This window comes from Cannabis sativa, chromosome 3 (genome assembly GCF_029168945.1).
Source record: "Cannabis sativa cultivar Pink pepper isolate KNU-18-1 chromosome 3, ASM2916894v1, whole genome shotgun sequence".
Taxonomy (NCBI): Eukaryota; Viridiplantae; Streptophyta; class Magnoliopsida; order Rosales; family Cannabaceae; genus Cannabis; species Cannabis sativa.
This window is the reverse complement of record NC_083603.1, coordinates 71,699,292-71,727,256: the sequence shown is the minus strand read 5'-3', so window position 1 is coordinate 71,727,256 and position 27,965 is coordinate 71,699,292. Positions and strand designations below refer to the sequence as shown.

The 27,965-nt window shown below is 30.6% G+C and overlaps 1 protein-coding gene across 3 annotated transcripts; it reads right to left on the bottom strand.

Moving 5' to 3' along the window:
- Window positions 1–4,998: 4,998 nt before the first annotated feature.
- Window positions 4,999–8,907, bottom strand: LOC115712131 (uncharacterized). Of its 3 annotated transcripts, none has more exons than XM_061112264.1 (2): window positions 7,425–8,896; window positions 4,999–5,359 (listed from the first exon to the last, which is right to left on the bottom strand). In XM_061112264.1, the coding sequence occupies exon 1, from the start codon at window positions 8,800–8,802 to the stop codon at window positions 7,429–7,431; it is 1,374 nt and encodes a 457-aa protein (XP_060968247.1). In that variant the 5' UTR covers window positions 8,803–8,896; the 3' UTR covers window positions 4,999–5,359; window positions 7,425–7,428. The 3 variants fall into 3 exon arrangements, with proteins under 3 accessions (XP_060968247.1, XP_030496231.2, XP_030496230.2); XM_030640371.2 differs by lacking the exon at window positions 4,999–5,359 and adding an exon at window positions 6,167–6,685 and having other exon boundaries at window positions 7,425–8,907; XM_030640370.2 differs by lacking the exon at window positions 4,999–5,359 and adding an exon at window positions 6,167–6,708.
- Window positions 8,908–27,965: the final 19,058 nt, after the last annotated feature.

Below are 27,965 nucleotides of genomic sequence, written 5' to 3'. Positions count from 1 at the left end.
CTTGGTTCCCTAGATTTCTGCTTTTGGGTACTTGGCGAGGATTCCTCTGGTTCCTTTCCAAGTCCAGCAGGGATGGCTTTAGGATGCACGTGGATTCCTGCTGCCTCCATGGCTTTTTGCATGGCCAGCATCACCTCTTGCATCTTTTGGTTTTGCTCTTTTTGGGCTGCGATCTCAGCTTCATGATCGACTGCCTTTTGCCTCAAGAGTACCAATTCTGAGTAGCTACCTTCGTCGTAGGCGTACTCATCGAAGTTTCCTTCGTAGTCGTCATCAGGGGGTCCTTCTTCTTCCTCAGAACCCACAGTTGCTCTTGAGGCCACGTCCTCATCATTTGGATCTTGAGCATCTTGAAGAGGGCGAGGTTGATGTGTGCTTCGAGTCTCCACCATTGTTGTTTTGTTGTAATGCAATGTCTACTTACAGACGCTTTCTTCAGCTCTCAATGAAAGCACCAAAATGTTGACCGAGATTTTCGGCAACCAATATAATAATAATAATTTAGAGAGCTATAAGAAATTAAGAGAGGGATTTTTACGTGGTTGGGGCGTTAATGAGCCTTAGTCCACGAGTATGTGTATTTATGATAGTATTTAATACAGAGAATGTTCTTGGTGAGTTTTTACTCTTCTAGTTCTTATGAAACCCAGAATTCTCGACCCCTCTTTAATGAGTTTAGGGGGTATTTATAGTGTTTTTGTGGGGTGATCCCTAGAATTAAGATACATGTATTTCTGTAACTATCAGTAAAGCCACACGTTCCCAATGAATTTATCATAGGTAATGCATGGTCTAATCCCTAGGTTCTGTAGAAATTTTATGGGGGCAGTCCTTAATCCTTTTTGATTGATGTGATTCCTCACAGAGTAGCCGTCACTAGACTTTATTGATCATAGCCTAGTAGGTACAGATTGGGAGTTGTGTCGTCAGACTTTATTACGTATGGCAGTTTCAATATGCGTCCTCCCATGCGACATTAAATGCGAAATGACTGTTCAGATAGAATCTGACACCACCCGGAGATGCTTTGTTGCAATCTTGCTCTCCGGGAGCATACGAGACTTACATGCCTTCTCCGGGAGGCATGCCTAAGGTAATCCCGCGCTTTAAGGAGACTTGGCTGTTTTATTTAAATGCTAACCCCTTCCCATCCACGTGTCATCGTCCGGCTGGTCCACGTATTTTGGGTAAAATCAGGAGCAACAATAGCATAATACCCTTGCCAGCCTTTCATATACATATAACCCTAATATAATTTTTTTCATTAAGATTAATATGTACAAATAAGTAAATAAATAAAATACATATTATATCTTAGTAGCGGTGGCCATTAACATATTCTTTTTTGCTAAACGCGATTAACATATTTTTTTTTTGTTAAGTGCGATTAACATATTTTAGTGGTAGTTTTTTTGTTATTATCTCTAGATCAAAAAATTTGAAAATATCTTCACTAACACACACATGTGCATACGGAAATATATAAAGCAAACAAAAAATAAATTTTAATCCAAATTTCCTTTCAACAATAATTAATCAATAAAATATATATATACATACATACATACATACAATCAACAATAATTACCGTACTCTTTTCTTTCGTGTTAATAAACAAAATATTTGACAGAAAAGAGCCATTGGACAATAATAAAAGTTAAATTGATTTATGTTAAAAAAAAAAAAAAAGTTAAATTGATTTGGTAAAATAATAAAAGGTTAATTAAAATTGATTGATTTCTTTCCTTTCAAAAAAAAAAAAAAAAATTGATTGATTTCTTCATGTTATTCAAACAATACGTGTGTCTTTTACTTTTTCAACACATTTTTTTCAATAAATCATATTCTAATTAAAATCATCTCAAAAAGAAAAAACAAATACGCGTCATTAATATAGAAAAACATAAAAAAAAATATGGGACATGATATTCTTTGACTCATGATCTTCAAAGCATACAAAAAGTTGGTGCATGATAATTTTAGACTCATGATCTTCTATTTTTCTTGTTATTAAATTAATAATTGATTGATCTATTAATAACTTATGTCATTATTATTTTATTAAATTGTTGAGTGGTTACAAAATATTATTTCATTTTATTAAATTGAGAGAAAATATAGAAAATAAGAGTAAATATAGAAAATTGAGAGAAGAGAGATTGGAAGAAAAGGATATAGAAGGGGCTTTTTTCTCTTATAGCTTTATTACATCTAAACTTTATTTTTTTTATCTCCAGGTATAAAAATAAACAAAAATGGAAAATCTAACTTTCTTTTTTTCAAAAATACGGTCTCTACATGAGACCTTCCCAAAATGGTTTCTCCCAAAAATTCTAGATCTGAAATCAACATGAACATTGATCACCTCCAGAAAATGCTAGATCTCTTTCATAATCGACGTAGCTTCTTCAAACAACACCACCAACGATGTAGAAGTTTTTGCCGAACACCATGAATGCCAGCGGGAAGCTTTTTGTTGATCACCATGAACGCCAGCAAGAAACTTTGCTTCGATATTCAATTATGGCACCGCGATCAACGATCAAAGATCTCCATGAAAAGCCAACGAAAGAAGATCAATGACTGATAGGAGATGTCCAAGAACATTTACCCAAAAATGTGGGTTTTTTTTTATTTTCTTTTTTCTTTTTAGAAAAATAATAAATCTGAAATTATTAATTGTGTTTGCTTTAAATATTTTTTAATCTATTATTATTAACGTTGTTGAGTTGATTAATATATATTTGTTGTTTTTGTTAATATATTCTTAGTGTTTTTTGGTGTTTTCGAAAATCTGGAATGAAAACTAGTGAACTAAATTTTTTAAGTAGTATAATGAGAACATTGAGTGTGTGTTAAAATTTCAAAATAAAATTATGTTGTTTTAGCGTTGTTTTCATGTTTTCTTTTTGTTGTTGTCCATGATCGTGAAATAACAAATGTATAAATAACACAATAACAACAATAAAACAATGAGGAATATCACTTTATTATTTAGAACAATAAATAATGAAATAAAAAAATAATTATCTTCAACAGTATGATCAACTTTTCCTTAATTTTCAACGAAAAATTAAACGCAACTCGGAAGAATTTGATAAATAAACATACAAGGTACTAATACTTTAAATATTTTTCTTCGTAATCAGGTTGTTATTTAGTGTTTCTGAAGTATATCAAAGCAAATTCATACTGAAAAATTAGTTGATTTGAATAAATTGGTGCAAATAATTCAAATTTGAAAAAAAAAAAAAATAATTCATTTGAGGTCATTTACTGATTACTGTCATGTAATAGTTGTTTATACGTTGTTTTCATGTATTAAAATGGTTGCTTAACAATATAAAAAAAAAAAAAAAAAAAAAAAGAAAAAAAAACTAATACACTAGTTTCAGGCATGAAACCTTTGCAAATTTTAGTACAGAGCAATGATCATTGGGATGACAACAAGCACTATGTTGATTACGAATCAAGTGGAGAATTAATATAAAAAAAAAAAATTGCACTTTTGCTAAACTAGTGCATATAATGATGAAGATACTACAATGAAACAACTCAAATACAATTGAAATGCCAACTGAAGGAAGGCTGCCAACCACTCCAAATCAAGGATGACAAAAGTCTGTTATTTTACATAAAGTTATTAACCAAGGAAACTGATTTCACACGGTATCCATTATTCAACAACACAGTAACACAATCCTTTTTGGCAGCTACCCAAACAATGGTGTGCAGCAATGTGATAATGACAGAAAGTGACAATCACTCAGTACACTCAGATGTGCAACAACCTGACAAAAACACAACAACAACAACAACAACTTAACAACTTTTATCTGTTCCAAGGAGGAGATCAGTTTCAAAAAATGTTATTTTGGTTGATACTAACACTTTGACAACAGAATCAACTATACAACAACAAGAAAACAACCAAAAGTAAACCCACAAAGAAGTTGTATATTAAAAAATTCTATAATTATTTGTTCATCAATTGATATTGTTTTAGTTTAAAATAATAAAAACAAAGCTACGCAATAACTACAAAAGAATAATTAAGTTATTTTCATGTTATTGTGAAGCTTCATTTGTGTTGTTTTTGCAACATCTTATTTCAACTTGAAAATAGCTTCAAGTTATTTTCATGTTGTTGTAAACTTTGTTATGAATTGTTTATACACTACACTAGTTGTTCAACAATTAAAGAAATACAGTTAAATTTATATGTTAAAACAAAAACTTATCTCTTACATTCAAACATGGAAAATAACAACAGAACACATATTATGTTGATTTTGAATCAAGTGGGGGAATTGATAGAAAGAGATTGTAAATATGAAGAAAAATAAATTATATAACATTATTTGTTGTTTTACAGTTGTTTTAAAGTTGTAAACACGTTTAATTTCGATACTTTTTAAACATGTTGCTTTCACGTTGTTTGTATGTTGAATTTCAGTAGTTAAAATTTGTAGATTTCTTAAATTATATATACAATTGTTTTTAAGTTTTTATATCGTTGCTAAATGGTTATTAACAGTTAAAAAAATATTAGATTTCGAAGTTGAGACCATTTGAAAAAAAAAAAAAAGATAGAAAACCAAATCCAAAAGAGATTATTGTATAATAAAACTCTAAATTTGAGTTTTATACTTGAGATTTAGATTTGAACATCACCAATAAAAATAAATCAATTGAAATACAACAACAACAACAACAAAATAAATTAAAAGATGAAAGCAACTATAAAACAACTTACAAACAACAATAAATTAACATATTTATTTAAGATCTGAAGACAAAATTACTAATTCATAAAACTTAGATCAACAAACTAAAGATAATAACAATATCATGAAGAAGCTTAGGTTAAAGATGAAAAAAAAAACAATTGAAGGTGTCATCTTTCTTTTGGGCATTATATCAAACACATGGCATGCATTTCTTTATATCCATATACACAAAAATCAACTTAAAGAATAATAAAAACAAACACAATAATTGTGCAAAAATATTCAGATCCAAACTTACATTAATGTCTCTTTGTTTCTTTAATTTCTCCATACTTACAATGACGCAAAGATGAACACTGAAATCTAATCAATCAATCCATCATTGAACTCACAACCAATACTATAAAATGTAACAATTTTAAAAGGGATAGGAATTTGAAAGAAATATAATTTTCAAGAAATAAGTATTTGCCCACAATTATTGAGGGGAATTTGAAAGCAATACTCTCTCACCATCGTTGGACATAGATGAGGTCCTACCACACTTCCACAAAGGTAATAGTTGTTGTCCAAGTTATCTGCCCAATACCTTACAATGCATCTTTCAAATTTTCATCAACCAACTTCACCTATATATATATATATATATATATATATATATATATATATATATTATTACAAATTGATCAATTACCTATAAATTTTTACAGTATATAATTCAAGAAGAATAATTTAGAATGTTAACTTTTTTTGATAATATTTAGAATGTTAACTTACTCAAACAAAAATAGTAGAAAAAAAATTTGAAAAGAGAGAGATAGTTAAACAAGAGGGTAAATAACTGTTAGGAACTCATATTGTAAGCGTGCGATAGCAATGGCTGGAATCGATGATCTCCATTCGACAAATAGGTGCTGGAGACGACGAGGAAGCTTCGACAAAGGAGGGAATGGAGTTTTTTTTTTTTCTTTAGATAATGAAAGAGAAGGAAGGAGGGGCTGAAATTAAAAGCTAAAAAAATGTGCATGTCAGTATTTTTGTAATTGTTAAAATTTAAAAAAGGTATAAAAGAAAAAATGAGAAAGTATAAATGTACAAGTTTTTTTTTGCTAATATAATTGTAAAGTTTAACTAAAATTTGGTGTGTGGTGTAAAAATACCTAGATATATAGATTTTTAAAAAAAATTAAACATCTTCGGTCTGTTTATTACTTCCTAAAATAAACGGTTGACCATTGCAAACGAAACGATGACTTAAACGTGAAGGACAGTAAATATCTTAGGATGATAAACCAGAAATACAAACCAACTAAAATAAAATTTAATTTTAAGATGGTTCTTAAGCCTGTGGTGCAAAGTTCAAACGAAGATAAAATCAAAGGAAACTAAGCATATTCTTCGTAGTTCAGTTCATACTATATCAGGAGACAAATGAATTGATTCAAGTACTAATAAGAAACTTTTATAGCACCCCCAAGAAATTATAAATAAATTATGAAGTACCTTTCTAGTATATTATAAATATATCTCTCACACATACATACATGCAACAGCCACCAAACCATTTCTTTCTCCAACAAAACAAAAAAAAATTTAATCGAAGTCTATGAGGAACGCATAAGGCAACTATACAAAACTTTCGTAAAAATTAAAATAATAACAGCAGTACTACCACTAATACGCCCTGGCACTTCAAAATTGCTTTTTTTTTTTTATAAATCCAAGAGCTCATACTGAGATGACAAACTTACAATTCCTACTTCTTCGATTAGCAATTGTTGAGCATTGATTCGCAAGACCAAGTTGATATGATCGCAAATGCTTCAATTAAACCTAAAAACAATATCTGAATCCATTTTCGACCTTGCCAGCTTAATTTCCTTATTGTGAACTCTTTTGACAAAAGAAATTCCAATTAGATTATGCTTAGCCGTGTATTTCTTCTCTCATCTTTCCTACAAACCCAAACGTATATGAACTGAGTTTCAACGGACGGGAAAAACAAAATTAGTACACAAATACACAAACACAACTAAGGCAAACATCATCAGGGAATCAAAATATAGATACAGTTACTGTAAAAGCTTACAATAAGAACAGAATACATATTTCTATTATAGCAATTCAACCATTTCCAAGAATAACAGGAAAAACATGAAACAATTTCTGTGTTTTACATATCTTAGAAGGATGCGTTGTTGATTGTCAATGTAGAGGCCAGGTACAATTTTTTTCAACATTCATAGTAAAAGTATAGTCAAAATAAAAGATGGAACAACATAGCCGCATGGTTTTAAACTTGAAAGAATGTAGACAATTTTGACAGTAAATAAGATTTTGTTGTTCTATCATTCCTCCAAAGTAAAAAACTAAATATTGTATACAGACTGATATAGATGAGACTTCTTCACTCTAGAGTCTAGGTCTTATGAATTTGGACAAGACACCAGCAGAATGAGAAAATACCATGATAAGCACCACAATTGGTAACCAGCCACACCATTACATTAGATACACAAATTGTCAACCCAAAATTATTATCAACCAAGCAAAACAAATTTATCTTCGTAGAGACACAACTAGCACAATCCAAACAAAACATCCTCAACGATCACGTTCTGTTTTTTTTTTTTTATAAAAACTTTTTTTTTTTCTACACATGAGCTATTTTGTGAAACGAGAAAAAGAGGTTACCAAATCAGAGGCGACGTGTAGTCCTTAGTGTTTTCTTAAGCTCATAATCAGCATCATCAGTGGGCAACTCATAGCGACAGACAGGGCAAGTGTTCCTAATGCCCAGCCATGGCACAATACAATCACCATGATAAAGATGAGAACAAGGCAGCTGTTTGGCTTGTTCCCCAACATTAATTTCTTCCTTACAAACAGCACAATGTGCATTGTTATTCCTTACATCCTCTTGACTCAAAACAACTGAAGGAAGATTCTTAACAGCAGTTCCAGATGCAGGAGGCCGGCCCATATCTGTCGGGGTCTCATTAAACTGCCCAATCAACATATCATATTCTGCAGGATAAATATAATCATGTTCACTCAAATAAGGTTCATTTTCTGGGTTTGTATCCAAATTTTCAGTACTCAACAGAACTTCCCAATCCAAATTTTCTAAACCAACTTCCCTCTCCAAACTTATTTCTTCCTCCTCCTCTAAAGGGGGAATTGAGCGAGAGAGCGAAGCAGAAATAGATCCTCTGCGATCAGCATCCATAGACATACTTAACACATCTCTCTCATCAATCCGACCGTCTACTTCTTCCCACTCAAAATCTTCAATGGTTTCTCTGTGATCCTCTAATTGAAGCGAATCCCAGCAAAGGGGAATACCTGTATCATCATCGTTCTCCTCGTGTGTATGGTCCAAATCATAAGCTTCCTCAGACTGTACATCAATTCCAATAACACCAATATCCTCTTCATCTGACTCAGAGCCATACCCAACAAGTCGAATGCAGGTATCGAAGGCGTCCGCCTCTCTTACACTAGAAGAAGATGCCTCGCCAGATTCTAAACCAGAAACCCTCCTCGTCACGAAGAAATCATCGTCACCATCAACGTCCAGACAATGTCTATCCATTCCTAAATCAATATCTATCCCTAAACATAAATCCAAGTCTAAACCATCCATACCCACGTCGCAATTTCCCTCAATCACCCCAAAATTCGAATCGTCAAGTGCCTCAGTTACCAAATCGCTTAGACCCATTACCTGAGACTGCTCGACACGTTGGTGGAAGAGATCGATGACGAAATTGACCTGGTTCTCGCGGTCCAATATATCGGCGTTGGCAATCGAACCAAGCTCCGAAACGTTTTCGTCATCGTCTAAGCACCGTACGTTGATGTTGGATTCGTGCTGGGATAGAAGCTCGTCTTCGTGGACAGTGATATGTGCATGGATAGAGTTATCGGACGGTGGGAATTCGGGATCGGAAGCATAGAGGTCGAAGTCGTATGGGGTCCAGTAGGGGAAGGAGTCAAGGACTAGGCTTTGGTCAGGGTGGCTGGGATCGTCTTCTAGTTCGTGAAGACGAAGGTAGGTGACCTCCGCCATTGATGGAATCTGTTGAGCTTTACGTGGTTTCAGGTTGTAAGAAACTTTTGGTTTAGGTTTATAAGAAGATTAGATTGTGAATTTACAAAATTGTCCTTTCTTTTCTATTTGTAGATGGGAGCTTAGACTAGACATCTTTGTAGTGGTTTTTGTTTTGGGAAATTATACTAATGCCCTAAATTATAGTAGTATGTTAGTATATGTACTTATTTTAAAAAATTATAACAAATAACCTTAAATTATATGATTATGTTAGTAAATGTCCTCATTTCAAAATTGGTAGAGAAATAATTCTTTTAAGCTATTTATTATTTATATTGCCTTTTCACATAAAAAAATTAATGATTTTTTTATTATTTTTTTAGAATTAGAAGCAAATTATTTAAAGATTATGGTATATCTATATTAGTTTTGTTAAAATCTTTTTTATTTAAAAGTTGTGTCGATTTTTTTAATTTTTTATGAGTTGTTGTGGGTTGTTGGTATATATATTTTGTTGTACAGTATATTTCTATTTTGTTGTATGGTATATTATTATTCTTAAATGATATTTATTTTTTATTTTGATATGTATAATAGTGGTATATAATTTTGTTGGCATAATAAAAATATTTTTGTTGACCTCGCTTTTAGCCAACGACAGTGAGTCTTATTTAGTAAACGATAAGTAATTTATAGCGATAGATATATAGTAAAGCAATGTAAAGACACAAGAATTTTATAGAAGTTCAGCCCCGAACAGTTTGGTAATAGCCTAGTCCTCGTTATTTGTATTGACTCAAGAACAAGGAGAAAGGTTCCTTTTTTTATATCTCTTACAAAGGTATCTCTGAATATGAATTCTTAGATTATATCTCTCTACCAGAATGTTCGACCCTTTGCCCAGTGAGTATGCATCACTATTTATAAGGCTATGAGCTTGGGGAAGAAGTATTTCCCTTCTTGTTACAATGGATATAAGCAAAAACATTGCATAATAAATACAAAATACATTAATCGTGGGATTTGGACAGCTTGCCATATCTCTGCAATCTGATCCCCAAGTTATAGGAGTTTCTTTGATGACTCACGATGCGAAAGCTGAATTCGCTAACTGTTGGTCGCTCTGCGGATTGCTGATCGCTTTGCTTCAGGCATGCGTATGAGGCATCCTGTTCGAACTGTATTCTCCGAGCAGATACTCGAAGTCGATTCCACGTGTCACCTGTTGGAAATTATTTTACCAGGATCTAGATTTACTAACAAGTATGTGTTGGGTTTTATGCCCTAAATAAAACTCATTTCAATATAATCAGATTTACTTATTAATATAGATCAGAAATAACATTTAATGTTGCATGGTTCACATGATTTATTTCATGATTATATGTACATAATGTATAAATTCATCTGAAACCCTTTTCACATACTTGATCCTGTTTATTGTGCCGTCAACACATTGGAAAGTAAACATGACTATGTGAATAAAGTTTCCTAGATTTATCAGACATAGGGTTTTACTGATATGATAATCTACAACAGAGTTTACTTGCATTTGGAGAAGTGCTATGTTCTTTCCAGAGCATTGGTTAAAGTAAAGCTCAGGTTGGATGCATGGAGTATGCATCGGAAGGGACCGATATTGAACTTTGACTTAGATTTATTAAACTTACCGTAATATCTATTCAAGTCAATATCGCCTAGTTGATCCTAGATCAAATGTTCTTAATCTTGTTATGATTAGGCTCAATCTTGAAAGGCTATCCGTGTTCTTTGATTTGTTAGTTAAGCCTACTTTTAGGTCAGGGTGATACGTACATTTTGGGAACACGGTAGTGCAATTGAGTGGGAGCGCTAGCATAAACATGGAATCTATAGCTTCTATCTGCCGAATAGTAAGCAAAGGATGATCTCCTTCGAGCTTGACCAAACGAACATAAATGGTGGAGTACTCATTTCACATAAGCTGAAATATCATTTATACGGGGTCAAGTGTTTTAAGGATAAAATACATTGTAGGGTGTAACGGTAATTTAATCCCTTTACAGTGTAGATCATTCATATAGAGGATCATTGATCACATTAGGATTATAACAATGGATAACTAATGATGTGTCTATATGGTGGAACATATAGAGCATTCTATATACTGAGAGTGCAATTCTAAGTTCTATGCATGGATTCAACGAAGAATTAATAAGTTAGTGAATTTTAGTGCTAAATTCTTGATCTACTTATTGGAAGCTCGGTTATATAGACCCATGGTCCCCCCCTAGTTGAGATAATATTGCTTGTAAGACTCATGTAATTGGTTTTGATTAATCAATTATAATTCTCAAATTAGACTATGTCTATTTGTGAATTTTTCACTAAGTAAGGGCGAATTTGTAAAGAAAGAGTTTATAGGGGCATATTTGTTAATTATGATACTTTGTATGGTTCAATTAATAAATATGATAAATGACAATATTATTTAATAATTATTTATAGTTATTAAATAGTTAGAATTGGCATTTAAATGGTTGAATTAGAAAATTGGCGGTTTTGAGAAAATCAGATGCAGAAAAGATAAAACTGCAAAATTGCAAAAAGTGAGGCCCAAATCCACCTTGCATGGCCGGCCACTTTTGTAGGGTTTTTCCTATGATATTTTCATTATTTTAATGCCAAATAATTCAAACCTAACCCTAGTGGAATGCTATAAATAGATAGTGAAGGCTTCAGGAAATTAACACACTTAAATTTTCTATTTTTCCTTCAGAGAAAAACCTGAGCCTCTCTCTCCCTATCTTTAGCTGCCACTTCTTCTTTCTCTTCCCTCTTGAATTTCGAAATCCTTAGTGTATGAGTAGTGCCCACACACATCAAGTGATACCTCAATCATAGTGAGGAAGATCGTGAAGAAAGACCTACAGCAAAAGGAGTTTCAGCATCAAAGATTCAGAGAAAGAGATCCAGGTTCAGATATTGATAATGCTCTGCTACAGAAAGGAATCAAGGGCTAGATATTTGAACGGAAGGAGTCATTATATTCCGCTGCACCCAATGTAAGGTTTCTTAAACTTTATATGTGTTTAATTTATCGTTTTAGAAAGTTCTTATTTAGGATGTTAATAAACATACTTGTGAGTAGATCTAAGATCCTGGTAAAATAATTTCCAACAACTGGTATCAGAGCCATGGTAATTGATTTACTTACAAGAAATTTGGACTTTAAAAAGATTGTTTGTTTGTTTTTGGATGGTATCATGTTGTATTGAGTGTTATTTGATGATTGATTGATGTTTGTAAATTTTCGTGAAAAATCATTGCGATTCTGTTTCTGGAATTATTTTTATTGGATAGTATGGAAAAAATTAAGCAAGTTAGCCTTTTACAGAACTCAATTTCGATTTTATTTGAATTAGTTATGATTTTTTGAAGATTCGAAAAAAATCGGAGGTGTGCTTAAATTTTCCTGGGATCGCGAAAACTGTCCGTACAGCTCACAATTTTTTCGTTTTTCTTCGATTTTTCATGCTTTTTCATGGAATTAACTTCCGATTTTTTGTATAGTTTTGTATATATACTATTACTATTCCTAGTTCAATTCTAATTATCATTTTGAATTAATTTAATATTTTTTAAATTTAATTCAAGATATTAGTGTAATTTGAATTTGAATAGAATTAGTATCTATCTTCTTGCTTAAAAATCTATCTTATTTTTAAATTTGATTATATCTTATCTTATTTTTAAATTTAAGGTCAGATTTTATATATATTTTTAAATTAAATCTTTTTTTAGATATTTTGACCTTATTTAAATTTAAAATAAGATAATTATAATCATGTAATTTTAAATAGATGTAAGATATTTTGCTAACTTTTAAATTTTGTTATTTTATTTATTTAAATTAAATTTAAAATCTGAAAAAGATATTTAACTTATCTTTTCTAATTTTTATTTAATTTTTATTTATAAAATAACATTTAAATTTTAAAAGTAGTTAGCAAATTTTGAAATGATATTTAGGTTGGTTGAAACCTAATTTTTCAAAATTGTAGGTTTAATTTTAAATTTAATTTTTTTTTTTAAATTTCGAATGATTCAAATTTTTTTAAAAATTTTCGAAAAATTATTTTTTATTTAATTAATTATTTAATTTAAAATTAAATAAATCCTACATCCAACTATCCAGCTAACCTTGTTGCAGGAGTATGTGTTTTAGCTTGTTTGTAAGTTTTCAAAACCTATTATTACTTGATTGCAAATAGCCATGGTTACTTTTTGCCAGATCTAATGATCTGATGGCTCCCTTGGTCAAGTTAATAATTTGTAACAGGTATATTTACAATCTTCTTTCATCTGTGTATGACCTAGCAACATGATAGGACCCATCCAAAGTGTGCCTGTGTGAGCCTATGTGTTTAATTTTATTATAGATGCATATAGGTTGCTGTTGCTAAAATAAATTATCATAGTTCTTGATAGAATTTATTTAGGCCCATATAGTTTTTGGGCCTATTCAATTAATAACAGTTGTTCTTATTAAGGTTAAATTCCTCTCTTTTGGGCCTTGTGTGAGAGTTGGGAGCCATAGTAGTGGGTACGACATACTGAACCCAGCACCCCCTCACATGAACCACCCCAATTGTGAAGGCCCATTTGCCTGATTTGAATGACTGTACTAGGTTAATTAAACTAGTTTAACCTAATAAAATTGATTAGCAACATAATTAATTTCATTTATTTTGAAATTAATTTAAGAAAATTATAGTTTAAAGAATTTTTATTCTAAGCTAAACTATATATATTTTCTTGTATTTAATTAAATATAGAATTATAATCATCTAGATTCTTTCTGGAGCTTAATTTAAATTTTTCATTAAATATTCCTATTTAAGTTTATATTTAGTTATCTTCAACTAACCAACTTAAATCTGAATATCTTTTGAATTTCAAATTTCAAAATTAAGTTGAGGAATTTTAGGTATTGGTTATTAAGATTCTTTAAGATATTTTTTTAAGTTAATATCTTTTCGAATATTAACTTAAAATGGAATATTTTAGATATTTTTTAGGTTAATATTTTTTCGAATATTAACTTAAAATGAAATATTTTTGAATTAAGTGGTTACAACTTAATTTTTGATATTTAATTAAATTTAAATTTGAAAATATTTAAGTTCTAGATTTTTTCTAGTACAACTTAAATTAGATATTTTTTCAAATTTTGTGGAAAAGATACTTAGTCAAATAAGATATTTTCTAGATAGTTATTTCTAGACTACTTATTATTTCTAATATTAAATAGGAAAATATTATACATTGTGAAATTAATTATTTATATAATTAATTTTGGTACAATTTATTTTAAGTATATTTTTCCTAGTATTAAACTAGAGACTAATAATTAAGCCTTCTCTACACTTAATTATTTATTTCTTGAATTTAATACATTTAATTAATTTAAAAATTAAATATCTAAGCTGATTTTCATCATCATACTTAAATATTTCTTTTTCATGACACTTAATTAAATAGAAAATTATTTTTAGTTGAAATTTATTTTTTCAACTAAATTTAAATAATTTTCAAAATATATATTTTTTCTTTATTTTATTAATCAATTTTCGAAATTGCATTTCTTAAATGCTAGAATTTCGAATTTTATCTTGAAAAATAAATTAAGTTGGAAATTAGTTATTTATTTTAATTAATTCTTGGATCAACTTAAATCAATGACTTTTTCATTTATTGATTAATTTAAAATAAATTGAATTAAAGTATATTATTAGAAATTGAATTAATTAGTCAAAGGAAAATCTAGATAGATGATATTTTTGCTTGAAGTATTTTTCTAGTGTATTTAGTTAAATAGAAAATTAATATTTAAGTTGATTTTCATCATCATACTTAAATATTTGAAATTTTTCTTATATATATTGAATTAAATAGGAAAATTATATTTTTTGTTGTAAATTAATTTTATTAATTAATTTTGGGCCAACATTAAATTAGAATAATTTTTCCAGGATTAATTTTTTATTTTAACATGCATTTTCGAAAATTGTATTCTTAAATACTTTAATTTTTCGAAATGCAATATATATTTATAGAAAATTAAATTTGAGTTGTAAATTAATTTATATTAATTTTGTAACAACTTAAATTGAATATTTTTCTAAATATTTATTGGAAATTATTACTAAGATGGAAGAAATACATGTTATTTTCATATCCATCTAAGTAAAATTTATAAATATTAAATTAAAATTTATATTTAGAATTTTTCATTCTAAATTGGAAATTTTAAATATATATATATATTTAAAATAAATAGATTAAATAAAGAGAATCAAAGAAAATACAACTCTCTTTAAATAATGAGCTTTATTATTAAGACATTCGATCTCCATTGTGGGTTTTACACCGCGTTTGTTTTAGTGAGTAATCCTCCCTAATGGAGGAACGTTCATTAGCAATTTCGCACCGTTTAACCTCGCATGATAAGTAGTTTGTAAGTGTTTTGTATGGTATGGATCACCCTAATGGTGGCGACCATACTTGACTTGCAAATTATGAAACAATGGTGGAAGCTCATAAGATAGAATTGCCTTGACTCTCGCCTAAACGGGACAACGCTAAATTCCAATCTTGATCGAATAAAAGGTTGCTAGAATGTTTAACATTTTAGACGAGCTGACAACTCTATTCAATGAATGGTAGCTTTGACTCTCGCCTAAACGGGACACTGATATCAGTTTGTTGAAAACCTTGGAAATTATTTAGGATTGTAAGTTTTAGTATTTTCACTTGTCATTCCTACTTGCTATATGTTTATAATTTCTGAATTGTGTATGAATTTATATTGAACCATGTTATTTTCTGTTATTAAGTTGTAGTTTCATTTCGAATCCTCATTGTTGGTCTAACTTGGCTTGTTTATCTAATGAGATAAATCCCGAGTGGATTTTCACCATTAGACATATATAATAGTGTTAGATCTCGAAAGATAAATATTGTATATGCGACATCTAGCTGTTCATCAATTGATGACACCTTAGACTAGTATTTTTACGATATGAAACAAGAAGATTGTATAAATAAGATTACTTTGACTTTCGCTAATCGAAGCATCGTTGGATTCTTATTTTAAACGAAATTATCCTAATTCCTCTTAGCTTATTCATTTCGAATTAGCTTTAAAAACATATCATTGGATGAATGGTCTATAAATCATTTCATGTCATTTTATATGACGCATATGATTATAATCCCGAAATTCTATTCCCAATTGATATAAATCCTCAATCTTAGAAATCTCCTACTTGTATGGGCAAATCTGACTTAGAGTTTAAATAGTAGTGGTGGTCCAAGAAAGAATTACTCATTATATTTGGTTGAATTTAAGTCTTTGACTTTAATTTTAGAATCCAAACAGAAATTTTCTTATATTTCTAATTCCAGATACAATACAGTTACACTTTCTCAAGTGTTTAATATCCATCTTTTATTAATGGATTCAAACTGTATGGAAAATGAGTTAGGTATTCTGTGACCAGGATCCACTTGCACTATTCTAAGAATTCTTTTATAAACATATGTCATCAAAAGACACTACCACATTTTTTTAATCTATGGCATTTGTATCTTGTTCATAGTGGATTTGACAAGATCAATCTCTGTAAAGAGTTAATATGCCTATATCCACTGAAAGTAATTCATCTCATTCGCAGATGGATGTACATTCAGGGGTGGATATGAGTTTTTCGTTGTATTCTTCAAACGATAACTCAAGATTATACCTTTTAGCAAGAAATTTGAAATGTTTGAAAAATTTCATTAATTTCTAGCAATGGTTAAAACCATTAAGGTAAGTGGTTAAAGATCTTGCGAACTGATAGGGGTGGAGAATAGTTAGTAGATATGCAGTTCAAAGATCATTAAATTGATTTTTGAATTATATCCAAACTTACCTTCCCAGAAATTTTGAGTTGCATATTGATGATTAGTTACTAGTCGTTGCCTAATTCCTTCTATGGTAATACAATTTCAGAATGATGTAATGGTTGTATACTTAATGTAAATCATTACTAGATTCATGGATGACCTAATCAAAATCTTAAGAAAAGCTAGAACTGTTAACCATGGTTTGTTAGCTATTCTAAGTGATTAGGGGTGGACTATCCCATTGTCAATAGATAAGAAAGTGTTTGATCAAACAAATACTACTTTTCTAAGAAAATGACTAAGTCTGAAAAACAAGTAGCAAATAAAGGAGATATTTAATTCTTGATTCCAAAAGTGTTCTATCATCTTATTTGATATATGATGATCCCACTGCCTCTGTTGTCTTGTCACAACCGAAGAGGTTAATACCATTTAGTCTTCTTAGACATAATTTACGGTACCTTGTCGTAGTGGGAGAGTTTCTAGGAACTCACCTTCTTCTGACTTAGGAGACACTAGTGATTAAAATCCATTGTGAGTTTAAACAAGTAAAGGATTGTCAAGATAAGAAACTAAGAAGAAAAGCCAATAGAACTATGGTTTAATCCATTCACATGGAATAACCTAAATTTTTCTATTACAAGGACATAAAAGGAAATTTTAGTTTATAAGTCTATTCAATGGACTTAACAAACTTCTTGTTCCTAGTATTATAGGTTTGAGTTTATCTAAACCTATGGCTTGTGGTATACCTGGGAATTACTTACTCTAATGCAAGCAACTTACTTTAGTAAGATACTGAAGCATTTTCTTTCTAATGGCAATCTATAGAAGCTTCACAACTTCTTAGGCATAGATTTTATTTATCTAAGGAAAAGTCTCTACTATTCCAGAAAAGATAAAGCCATGAAAGAATTTCTTAAATCAATAGTGAGAGGTCTTAGATATGCTTTTGTATGCCTTAGACCAGACACCTGCTGTTGAGTGGGAGTAATGAGTAGGTATCAGATTAATCCAGGAGAAGAACATTGGAAGACAATCAAGTAAATCTTAAGATTAAGAAGAGGAACTATATGTTAGTCTATAAGGGTGTGTTTAAAACTCTTAGACTACACCATATCAGATTTCGAAATTTGCCTTTGTGCTAGAAAATCTTTCTGATAAGATGGTGGTTACTCTGGGGGTGGAATAGTGATTTTGGAGAAGTGTAAAAACCTATCTGAAGTCTCTAGGTCTACCAGGAAGGGACTGAATGTTAAAGTTGCAGGAAAGGTACTTATTCAGTCTAAGGAAAGTTCTATACATCTTTGGCACCATTCCAAATTGCCTTAAACTACTAGTGTTAATTTCCTGAGTAACCAAAAGTAGTTGCCAAAGATATAGAATCCAGTATCCCAAGAGAGTAGACATATAGAGAGGAATTTCACATTATCAATGATTTTGCGATTAAGGAAGAGTAATGGTGGAGAAAAGGTTGTGGTTAATTCAACCTTTCAGATCCTATTACGAGGAGTTTACAACTACTACACTTGATTTGTATATCAAGGTGTTGAGATTATTTGAAACGCACTTTTTGTTTTATATTAGTGCAAGTGGGAGTTTGTTGGGTTTTATGCCCTAAATAAAACTCATTTCAATATAATCAGATTTACTTATTAATATAGATCAGAAATAACATTTAATGTTGCATGGTTCACATGATTTATTTCATGATTATATGTACATAATGTATAAATTCATCTGAAACCCTTTTCACATACTTGATCATGTTTATTGTGCCGTCAACACATTGGAAAGTAAACATGACTATGTGAATAAAGTTTCCTAGATTTATCAGACATAGGGTTTTACTGATATGATAATCTACAACAGAGTTTACTTGCATTTGGAGAAGTGCTATGTTCTTTCCAGAGCATTGGTTAAAGTAAAGCTCAGGTTGGATGCATGGAGTATGCATCGGAAGGGACCGATATTGAACTTTGACTTAGATTTATTAAACTTACCGTAATATCTATTCAAGTCAATATCGCCTAGTTGATCCTAGATCAAATGTTCTTAATCTTGTTATGATTAGGCTCAATCTTGAAAGGCTATCCGTGTTCTTTGATTTGTTAGTTAAGCCTACTTTTAGGTCAGGGTGATACGTACATTTTGGGAACACGGTAGTGCAATTGAGTGGGAGCGCTAGCATAAACATGGAATCTATAGCTTCTATCTGCCGAATAGTAAGCAAAGGATGATCTCCTTCGAGCTTGACCAAACGAACATAAATGGTGGAGTACTCATTTCACATAAGCTGAAATATCATTTATACGGGGTCAAGTGTTTTAAGGATAAAATACATTGTAGGGTGTAACGGTAATTTAATCCCTTTACAGTGTAGATCATTCATATAGAGGATCATTGATCACATTAGGATTATAACAATGGATAACTAATGATGTGTCTATATGGTGGAACATATAGAGCATTCTATATACTGAGAGTGCAATTCTAAGTTCTATGCGTGGATTCAACGAAGAATTAATAAGTTAGTGAATTTTAGTGCTAAATTCTTGATCTACTTATTGGAAGCTCGGTTATAGACCCATGGTCCCCCCACTAGTTGAGATAATATTGCTTGTAAGACTCATGTAATTGGTTTTGATTAATCAATTATAATTCTCAAATTAGACTATGTCTATTTGTGAATTTTTCACTAAGTAAGGGCGAATTTGTAAAGAAAGAGTTTATAGGGGCATATTTGTTAATTATGATACTTTGTATGGTTCAATTAATAAATATGATAAATGACAATATTATTTAATAATTATTTATAGTTATTAAATAGTTAGAATTGGCATTTAAATGGTTGAATTAGAAAATTGGCGGTTTTGAGAAAATCAGATGCAGAAAAGATAAAACTGCAAAATTGCAAAAAGTGAGGCCCAAATCCACCTTACATGGCCGACCACTTTTGTAGGGTTTTCCCTCTGATATTTTCATTATTTTAATGCCAAATAATTCAAACCTAACTCTAGTGGAATGCTATAAATAGATAGTGAAGGCTTCAGGAAATTAACACACTTATATTTTCTATTTTTCCTTAAGAGAAAAACCTGAGTCTCTCTCTCTCCCTATCTTTAGCTGCCACTTCTTCTTTCTCTTCCCTCTTGAATTTCGAAATCCTTAGTGTATGAGTAGTGCCCACACACATCAAGTGATACCTCAATCATAGTAAGGAAGATCGTGAAGAAAGACCTACAGCAAAAGGAGTTTCATCATCAAAGATTCAGAGAAAGAGATCCAGGTTCAGATATTGATAATGCTCTGCTACAGAAAGGAATCAAGGGCTAGATATCTGAACGGAAGGAGTCATTATATTCCGCTGCACCCAATGTAAGGTTTCTTAAACTTTATATGTGTTTAATTTATCGTTTTAGAAAGTTCTTATTTAGGATGTTAATAAACATACTTGTGAGTAGATCTAAGATCCTGGTAAAATAATTTCCAACAGTATGTTGGATTAACAACCTAATATGAATTCTAAAACAATGAAAATAAACACATATAAAGTTTGAAAACCTTACAGTGGGTGCAGCGGAATAATATGACTCCTTCCGTTCAGATCTCTAGCCCTTGATTCCTTTCTGTAGCAGAGCATCACCAAGATCTGAACCTGGATCTTCTTTTCTCCTTCTTTGATGTAGAAATTCCATAGTCTTCCATACTATGATTGAGATACCACTTGATTTGTGTGGGCACTACTCATCTCACAAGGATTTCGAAATTTTCTCTCTTTTTCTCTCTTTAATTTCGTGGCTTATGCATTACAAGAGAAGAGACACAAAGGTTGCTTTATATAGGGAGAAGGGAGAGCACAACTTTCCAAATAAACAGTTTCCTCTTTTTACTGTGTAATTGATTAACTGCCTTATTTAGTGTGATCCACCACTTTCCTATTATTGCTAGGCTTTGATTAGCAATTACATGGCAATTAAAATTGAAAATAATAATTGGGAAACACACAAAGAGGTGCCGGCCATAGGGTGAAATGGGCCTCACTTGGATTTTGCAGTTTCCTCAATTTTATTTCAATTTCTCCAAAAATGCCATTTTTCCAATTCTAATCATTTAAATGCCAAAACTAATTATTTAATAACTAAAATAGATTATTAAATAATATTGTCATTTAAAATAATTATTAATTAGAGAAGAAAAGTCTCTCAATTAATAATTAAACCTAGAAACCCTTTTCTTTACGATTTCATCCTTAAAATGTGAGAATTCATAAAGTAGACATAGTCTAACTTTTAGAATTATAATTGATTAATTAAAATCAATTAACTGAGTCTTACAAGCAGTATGGTCTCAACTAGTATGGGGACCATGGGTCTATATAACCGATCTTCCAATAAGTCGAACCGAATTTACCAAGTAAATTCCCTAACTTATTAATTCCTCATTGAATCCACACTTAGAACTTGGAATTTCACTCTCAGTCATATAGAAACGCTCTATATGTTCCACGATATAGACACGTCATCAGTTATCCATTGTTATAACCCTAATGTGATCAATGATCCTCTATATAGATGATTTACACTGTAAAGGGATCAAATTACCGTAGCACCCTACAATGTATTTTATCTTTAAAACACTTAACCCTTTATAAATGATATTTCAACTAAGTGAAATGAGATCTCCACCATTTATCTTCGTTTGGTTAAGCTCGAAGGAAATCATCCTTTACTTCTATTTGCCAGATAGAAGCTATAGATTCCATATTTATGTTAGCGCTCCCACTCAATTGCATTACCGTGTTCCCAAAATGTATGTATTGCCCTGACCATAAATTAGGCTTAACTAACAAATCAAAGAACACGAATAACACTCTTGAGATTGAGCCTAACCATATCAGGATTTCGATCATGTGATCTAGGATCAACAGGTGATATTGAATTGAATAGATATTACGGTAAATTTTAACATATCTAATTAAAGTTCAATATCGGTCCCTTCCGATGTATACTCCATACATCCGATACTGGTAAACTTTGCCAATGTCCTGGAAAGGACATAACACTTTTCCAAGGTGTAAGAATACCTATCGCTGATTATACCATGTCAGTCTAAATCCAGTGTTCTGAAAAATCAGGGAATAAACTTTTGAACATATAATTAAGATTATATTCCACTGTGCTGACAACACTATAATCTTTAACCAACTCATATGTTCTGGACTTAAAAAGAATTCATACATTATATACCTATAATCATGAAATAAATCATGTGAACCATGCAACATAAAATGTTATTTCTGATCTTTATTAATAAGTAAATCTGATTATATGAAATGAGTTTTATTTAGGGCATAAAACCCATCAAACTCTCACTTGCACTAATATAAAACAAAAAGTGCATTTCAAATAATCATTAACACCTTGATATACCAATCAAGTGTAATAGTAGTAAACTCCTCGTAATGGGATCTGACAGGTTGAATTAAACACAACCTCTTCTCCACCATTACTCTTCCTTAATCACAAAATCCTTGATAATGTGAAATTCCTCTCTATGTGTCTACTTTCTTGGGATACTGGATTCTACACTTTTGGGCAACTACTCTTTGGTTATTCAGGAAGTAACCCTAGTAGTTAAGGCAAGTTGGAACAGTGCCACAAATGTATAGAACTTTCCTTAGACTGAATAAGTATCTTTCCTGCAACTTTTAACATTCAGTCTCTCTTTGGTAGACCAAGAGATTTCAGATAGGTTTTTACACTTCTCTAAAATCGCTACTCCACCCCCAAAGTAATCACCATCTCATCAGCAGACTTTCTAGCACAAAGGCAAGTCTTGAAATCTGATGTGGTGTAGTCTAAGAGTTTTAAACAAACACCCTTATTGACTAACTTATAGTTCCTCTTCTTAATCTTAAGATTTACTTGATTGTCTTCCAATGTTCCTCTCCTGGATTAATCTGATACCTACTCATTACTCCCACTCAACAGCAATTGTCTGGTCTAAGGCATACTAAAGCATATCTGAGACCTCTCATTGTTGATTTAAGAAATTCTTTCATGGCTTTATCTTCTCTGGAATAGTTGAGACTTTTCCTTAGATAAATAAAATCTATGTCTAAGAAGTTGTGAAGCTTCTATAGATTTCCATTGGAAAGAAAATGCATCAGCATCTCATGCTTGCATTAGAGTAAGTAATTACCAGGAATACCACAAGCCATAGGTTTAGATAAACTCATACCTATAATACTAGGAACAAGAATTTTTGTTAAGTCCATTGAATAGACTTATGAACGAAAATTTCCTTTCATGTCCTTGTAATAGAAAACTTTAGGTTACTCCATGTGAATGGATCAAACCATAGTTCTATTGGCTTTCTTCTTAGTTTCTTATCTTGACAATCCATTACTTGTTTAAACTCACAATGGATTTTAATCACTAATGTCTTCCAAGTTATAAGAAGGTGAGTTCCTAGAAACTCTCCCACTACAACAAGGTACCGTGAACTATGTCAAAGAAAACTAAATGGTATTGACATCTTCAGTTGTGTTAAGACAACAGAGGCAGTGGGATCATCTTGTAACGAATAAGATGATAGAACACTTATGGAATCAAGAAAAAAATATCTCCTTTATTTGCTACTTTATTTTCAGACTTAGTCATTTTCTTAGAAAAGTAGTATTTGTTTAAACAAACACTTTCTTATCTAATGACTATGGGATGATCCTCCCCTAATCACTTAGAATAGCTAACAAACATGTAAACCAGGGTTAGCAGTTCTAGCTTTTCTTAAGATTTCGATTAGGTCATCCATGAATCTAGTAATGATTTACATTAAGTATACAACCATTGCATCATTCTGAAATTTTATTTCCATAGAAGGATTTAGGCAACGACTAGTAACTAATCATCAATATGCAACTCGAATTTCTGGGGAAGTAAGTTTGGATATAATTCAAAATCAAATTAATGATCTTTGAACTGCATATCTACTAACTTTTTCTCCACCCCTATCAGTTTGCAAGATCTTTAACCACTTACCATTGCTAGAAATTCATGAAATTTTTCAAAAATTTCAAATTTCTTTTGTGCAAGGTAAAATCTAGAGTGATCGTTTTAAGAATACAACGAAAACTCATATCCACCCCTGAATGTACATCCATCTACGAATGAGATGAAATTACTTTCAGTGGATATAGGCATATTAACTCTTTGCAGAGAATGATCTTGTCAAAACCACTATGAACAAGATACAAATGCCATAGATTTATAAAAAATGTGGTTGTATCTTTTGATGACTTACTTTAGTTACATCAAAGAGTTTTTAGAATAGTGCAAGTGGATTCTGGTCACAGAATACTAAACTCATACAGTTTAAATCCATTGATAGAAAATGGTTATGAAACACTTGTGAAAGTGTAACTGTATAATCAGTAATTCTTTCTTGGACCACCACTACTAATCTAACTCTATGATTTGCCTATACAAGTAGGAGATATCTAAGATTGAGGATATATATCATTTTGGGATAGAATTTCGGGAATATAGTCATATGCGTCATCTAATTTCTTAAGAGAAAATATGACTTTATATGATTTATAGACCATTCATTTAATGATATGTCATTAAGCTAATTCGAAATGAATAAGCTAAGAGGAATTAGGATAATTTCGTTTTAAATAAGAATCCAACGATGCTCCGATTAGCGAGAGTCAAAGTAATCTTATTTATACAATCTTCTTGTTTCATATTGTAAAATACTAGTCTAAGGTGTCATCAATTGATGAACAGCTAGATGTTGCATATACAATATTTATCTTTCGAGATCTAACACTATTATGTTAGTCTAATGGTGAAAATCCATTAGGGATTTATCTCATTAGAAAAACAAATCAAGTTAGACCATTAATGAAGATTCGAAATTAAACTACAATTTAATAACAGAAAATAACATGGTTCAATACAAATTCATACACAATTCAGAAATTATGAAGCACATAGCAAGTAGGAATGACAAGTGAAAATACTAAAACATACAATCCTAAATAATTTCCAAGGTTTTCAACAAACTGATTTCAGTGTCCCATTTAGGCGAGAGTCAAAGCTATCATCCATTGAATAGAGTTGTCAGCTCATCTAAAATGTCAAACATTCTAGCAACCTTTTATTCGATCAAGATGTGAATCCGCGTTGTCCCGTTTAGGCGAGAGTCAAGGCTATTCTATCTTATGAGCTTCCACCATTGTTTCATATTCTTGCAAGTCTTATATAGTCGCCACCATTAGAGTGATCATAAACTATATAAAAAAAACTTACAAGATTACTTATCTTTCGAGATTAAACGGTGCTAACTTGCTAATGAACGTTCCTCCATTAGGGAGGATTACTCACTAAAACAATAGCTATGTAAAACCAACAATGGAGATCGAATATCCTTATAATAATAAAGCTCATTATTTAATGAAGGGTTGTATTTTCTTCTAATATTTATTTTAATCAATTTATTTTAAATATATATTTATTTAATTAAAATTTCCAATTTAGAATGAAATATTCTAAATATAAATTTTAATGTAATATTTATAAATTATACTTAGATGGATATGAAAATAATATGAATTATTTCCATCTTAGTAATAATTTCCATAAATATTTAGAAAATTATTCAATTCAAGTTGTTTCAAAATTAATTTAAATTAATTTACAACTCAAATTTAATTTTCTACAAATATATATTGCATTTTCAAAAATGCTTTAAAATAAAATAAAAATAAATCCTGAAAAATTACTCTAATTTTATGTTGGCCCAAAATTAATAAAAATTAATTTTCAACAAAAAATATAATTTCCCTATTTAATTAAATATCTAAGAAAAATTTCAAATATTTAAGTATCATGATTAAAAATCAACTTAAATATTAATTTTCTATTTAATGAAATACACTAGAAAAATACCTCAAGCAAAACAGATAATATCTATCTAGACTTTCATAGACTAATTAATTCAATTTCTAATTACAATATATTTTAGTTCATTTATTTTAATTAACCATTAAATGAAAAAGTCACTGATTTAAGTTGGTCCAAAATTAAATAAATAATTTTCAACTTTAATCTATTTTTCAAATAAAATTCGAAATTTCTACATTAAAGGAATGTAATTTCGAAATTTTGGGAAATGATTAATAAAATAAAATAAAATATATTTTGAAAATTATTCAAATTTAAGTTATTCTGAAATAAGATTCCAAACTTAAAATAATTTTCAACTTTAATTAAATAACATGAAAATAACAATATTAAAGTATCATGATGAAAACAAACTTAGATATTGAAATTTTCAATTTAATTAAATGTATTAAATTCAAGAAATAAATAATTAAGTAAAGAGGAAACTTAAATATTAATTCTAGTTTAATACTAGGAAAATATACTAAACTTAGATTATACCAAAATTAATTAAGAGACAATTAATTTCACAATCAATGATATTTTTGTTAACTCAAACTTTTCGATCTCCTTGTTTTGATGATTAACAAATATTTGATTATTATTTGTTACTAATGATTTATTGATTTTGTAGCAAATTTAAAAGAGAAAATAAATATTTTGGTATTTTTACCAAACTTTTGAAAGCAACACTAAATGGATTCAACAAGCATATCAAGAGCAAAAGATTCATCAAGGGATCAACAACTCAAGACCCTATTCAAAAGAGGTCTTCAAAAGCCCAAAGTCAAAAAGTCAACCCGAAAGTCAAAGTCAAAGTCAAAGTCAAGGTCAACTCTCGGGAAAAGTCAACTTGGAATCAAAAACATGCAAATCAAGCTAGGAGGCTCATCTACATCAAGACTACTCAAAATTAAATGGTATAAATCTACTTTAGTCTTGTTAAATTGATTTGCATAGCACACTAAGTTTTTATAAATTTGAATTTTGGCTCATTCACTAACTTGTGCAACAAGTTTTCTCACACGATAGTTCAAAAATTTTTTTGATTGAATTTCTAAATCACATTTTGTTTAACTAAGAGAACAAAGTTTGAATTTCTGAAATCGGATAATCGAGTAGAGAGTTATGGCCGTTTTAGTGCGAAAAATCGAACTTTTTCCCACTGCCTGGATTTAGGTTAACCGGTTTCAAAGAGGTAAATCGGTTCTCCATGAACCGGATACCCTATTGTAAACCGGTGAACCGATTTTCCCAGAGGGAGTCTCGTTTTTTGTGCCCAACGGCTATAAACGGCTATTTTTCACTCAAACACTATATAAACTCGATTTTCACTCAAAAAATTAAGTTGGTTGAGCATTTATTACATATATCTAACCTATCTAAGTGAGATTAAGGAGCTTCTAAGTTTGAAATCCAAACCAACACTTTTCACACACTTTGAGCCCAAATTTGATTTTATTCATCTTAAGTGTGCTTGCTTTTCACTCTAGGTTTCCATTGTATCATCATATTTCTAGAGTGATTTTAGCTTGTATATCAAACACATTTCCATATTGTGATTGAGGTGAGGTTGGCACCGGTTTTGTAAACAACCCGGTTATAGTGAGATTGGCACTTCAACAATCCGAGAAAGAGGTTAATAGTCCTCGGGGGTGCGAAACTATTGTAAGAGGTTTGGAAATACCTTGGTGAAAATTTCCCGGTTGTAAGGGTTAGTCAAGCCCGTTAACTTGGCTCGATATTGGAACTCAAAGCTAGGTCCATAGCTTTGAAGACCAAGGACGTAGGTGGCATAGTTCTACCGAACCTTGTAAAAATCGAGAGTTTGCATTTTCTAATCCTTAAACTCTTTACTTTACAAGTTTAATTATTTGTCTTAATATATTGCTTGCCATACTACTTGCTTTTACTTGATTAATTGACTAATTGCATAATTTTGTGTTAAAAGTTTTAATTTTTCGAAATTAGTTTAAATTTCAAATTCACCCCCCCTCTTGGAAACATATCTTGGGCTAACAATTAGTATCAGAGCAAGGGCTCAAATTATTTGATTAGATTTCACAATCTAGAGCATGGCGTTTCCAAGTAATTCACAAAATAACATGTTAGAAGGTTTTAGCACAAATAGAGCACCATACTTCAATGGAGTAGATTTTCCTTATTGGAAAATTAGAATGGAAACTTACCTTCAATCTATTGACTATGATTTGTGGCATATTGTGTCTAGTGGTCCTTATGTTGCTAAACATGTCATAAATGGTGTTGAAGTAATTAAGACTTATAAAGCATATGATG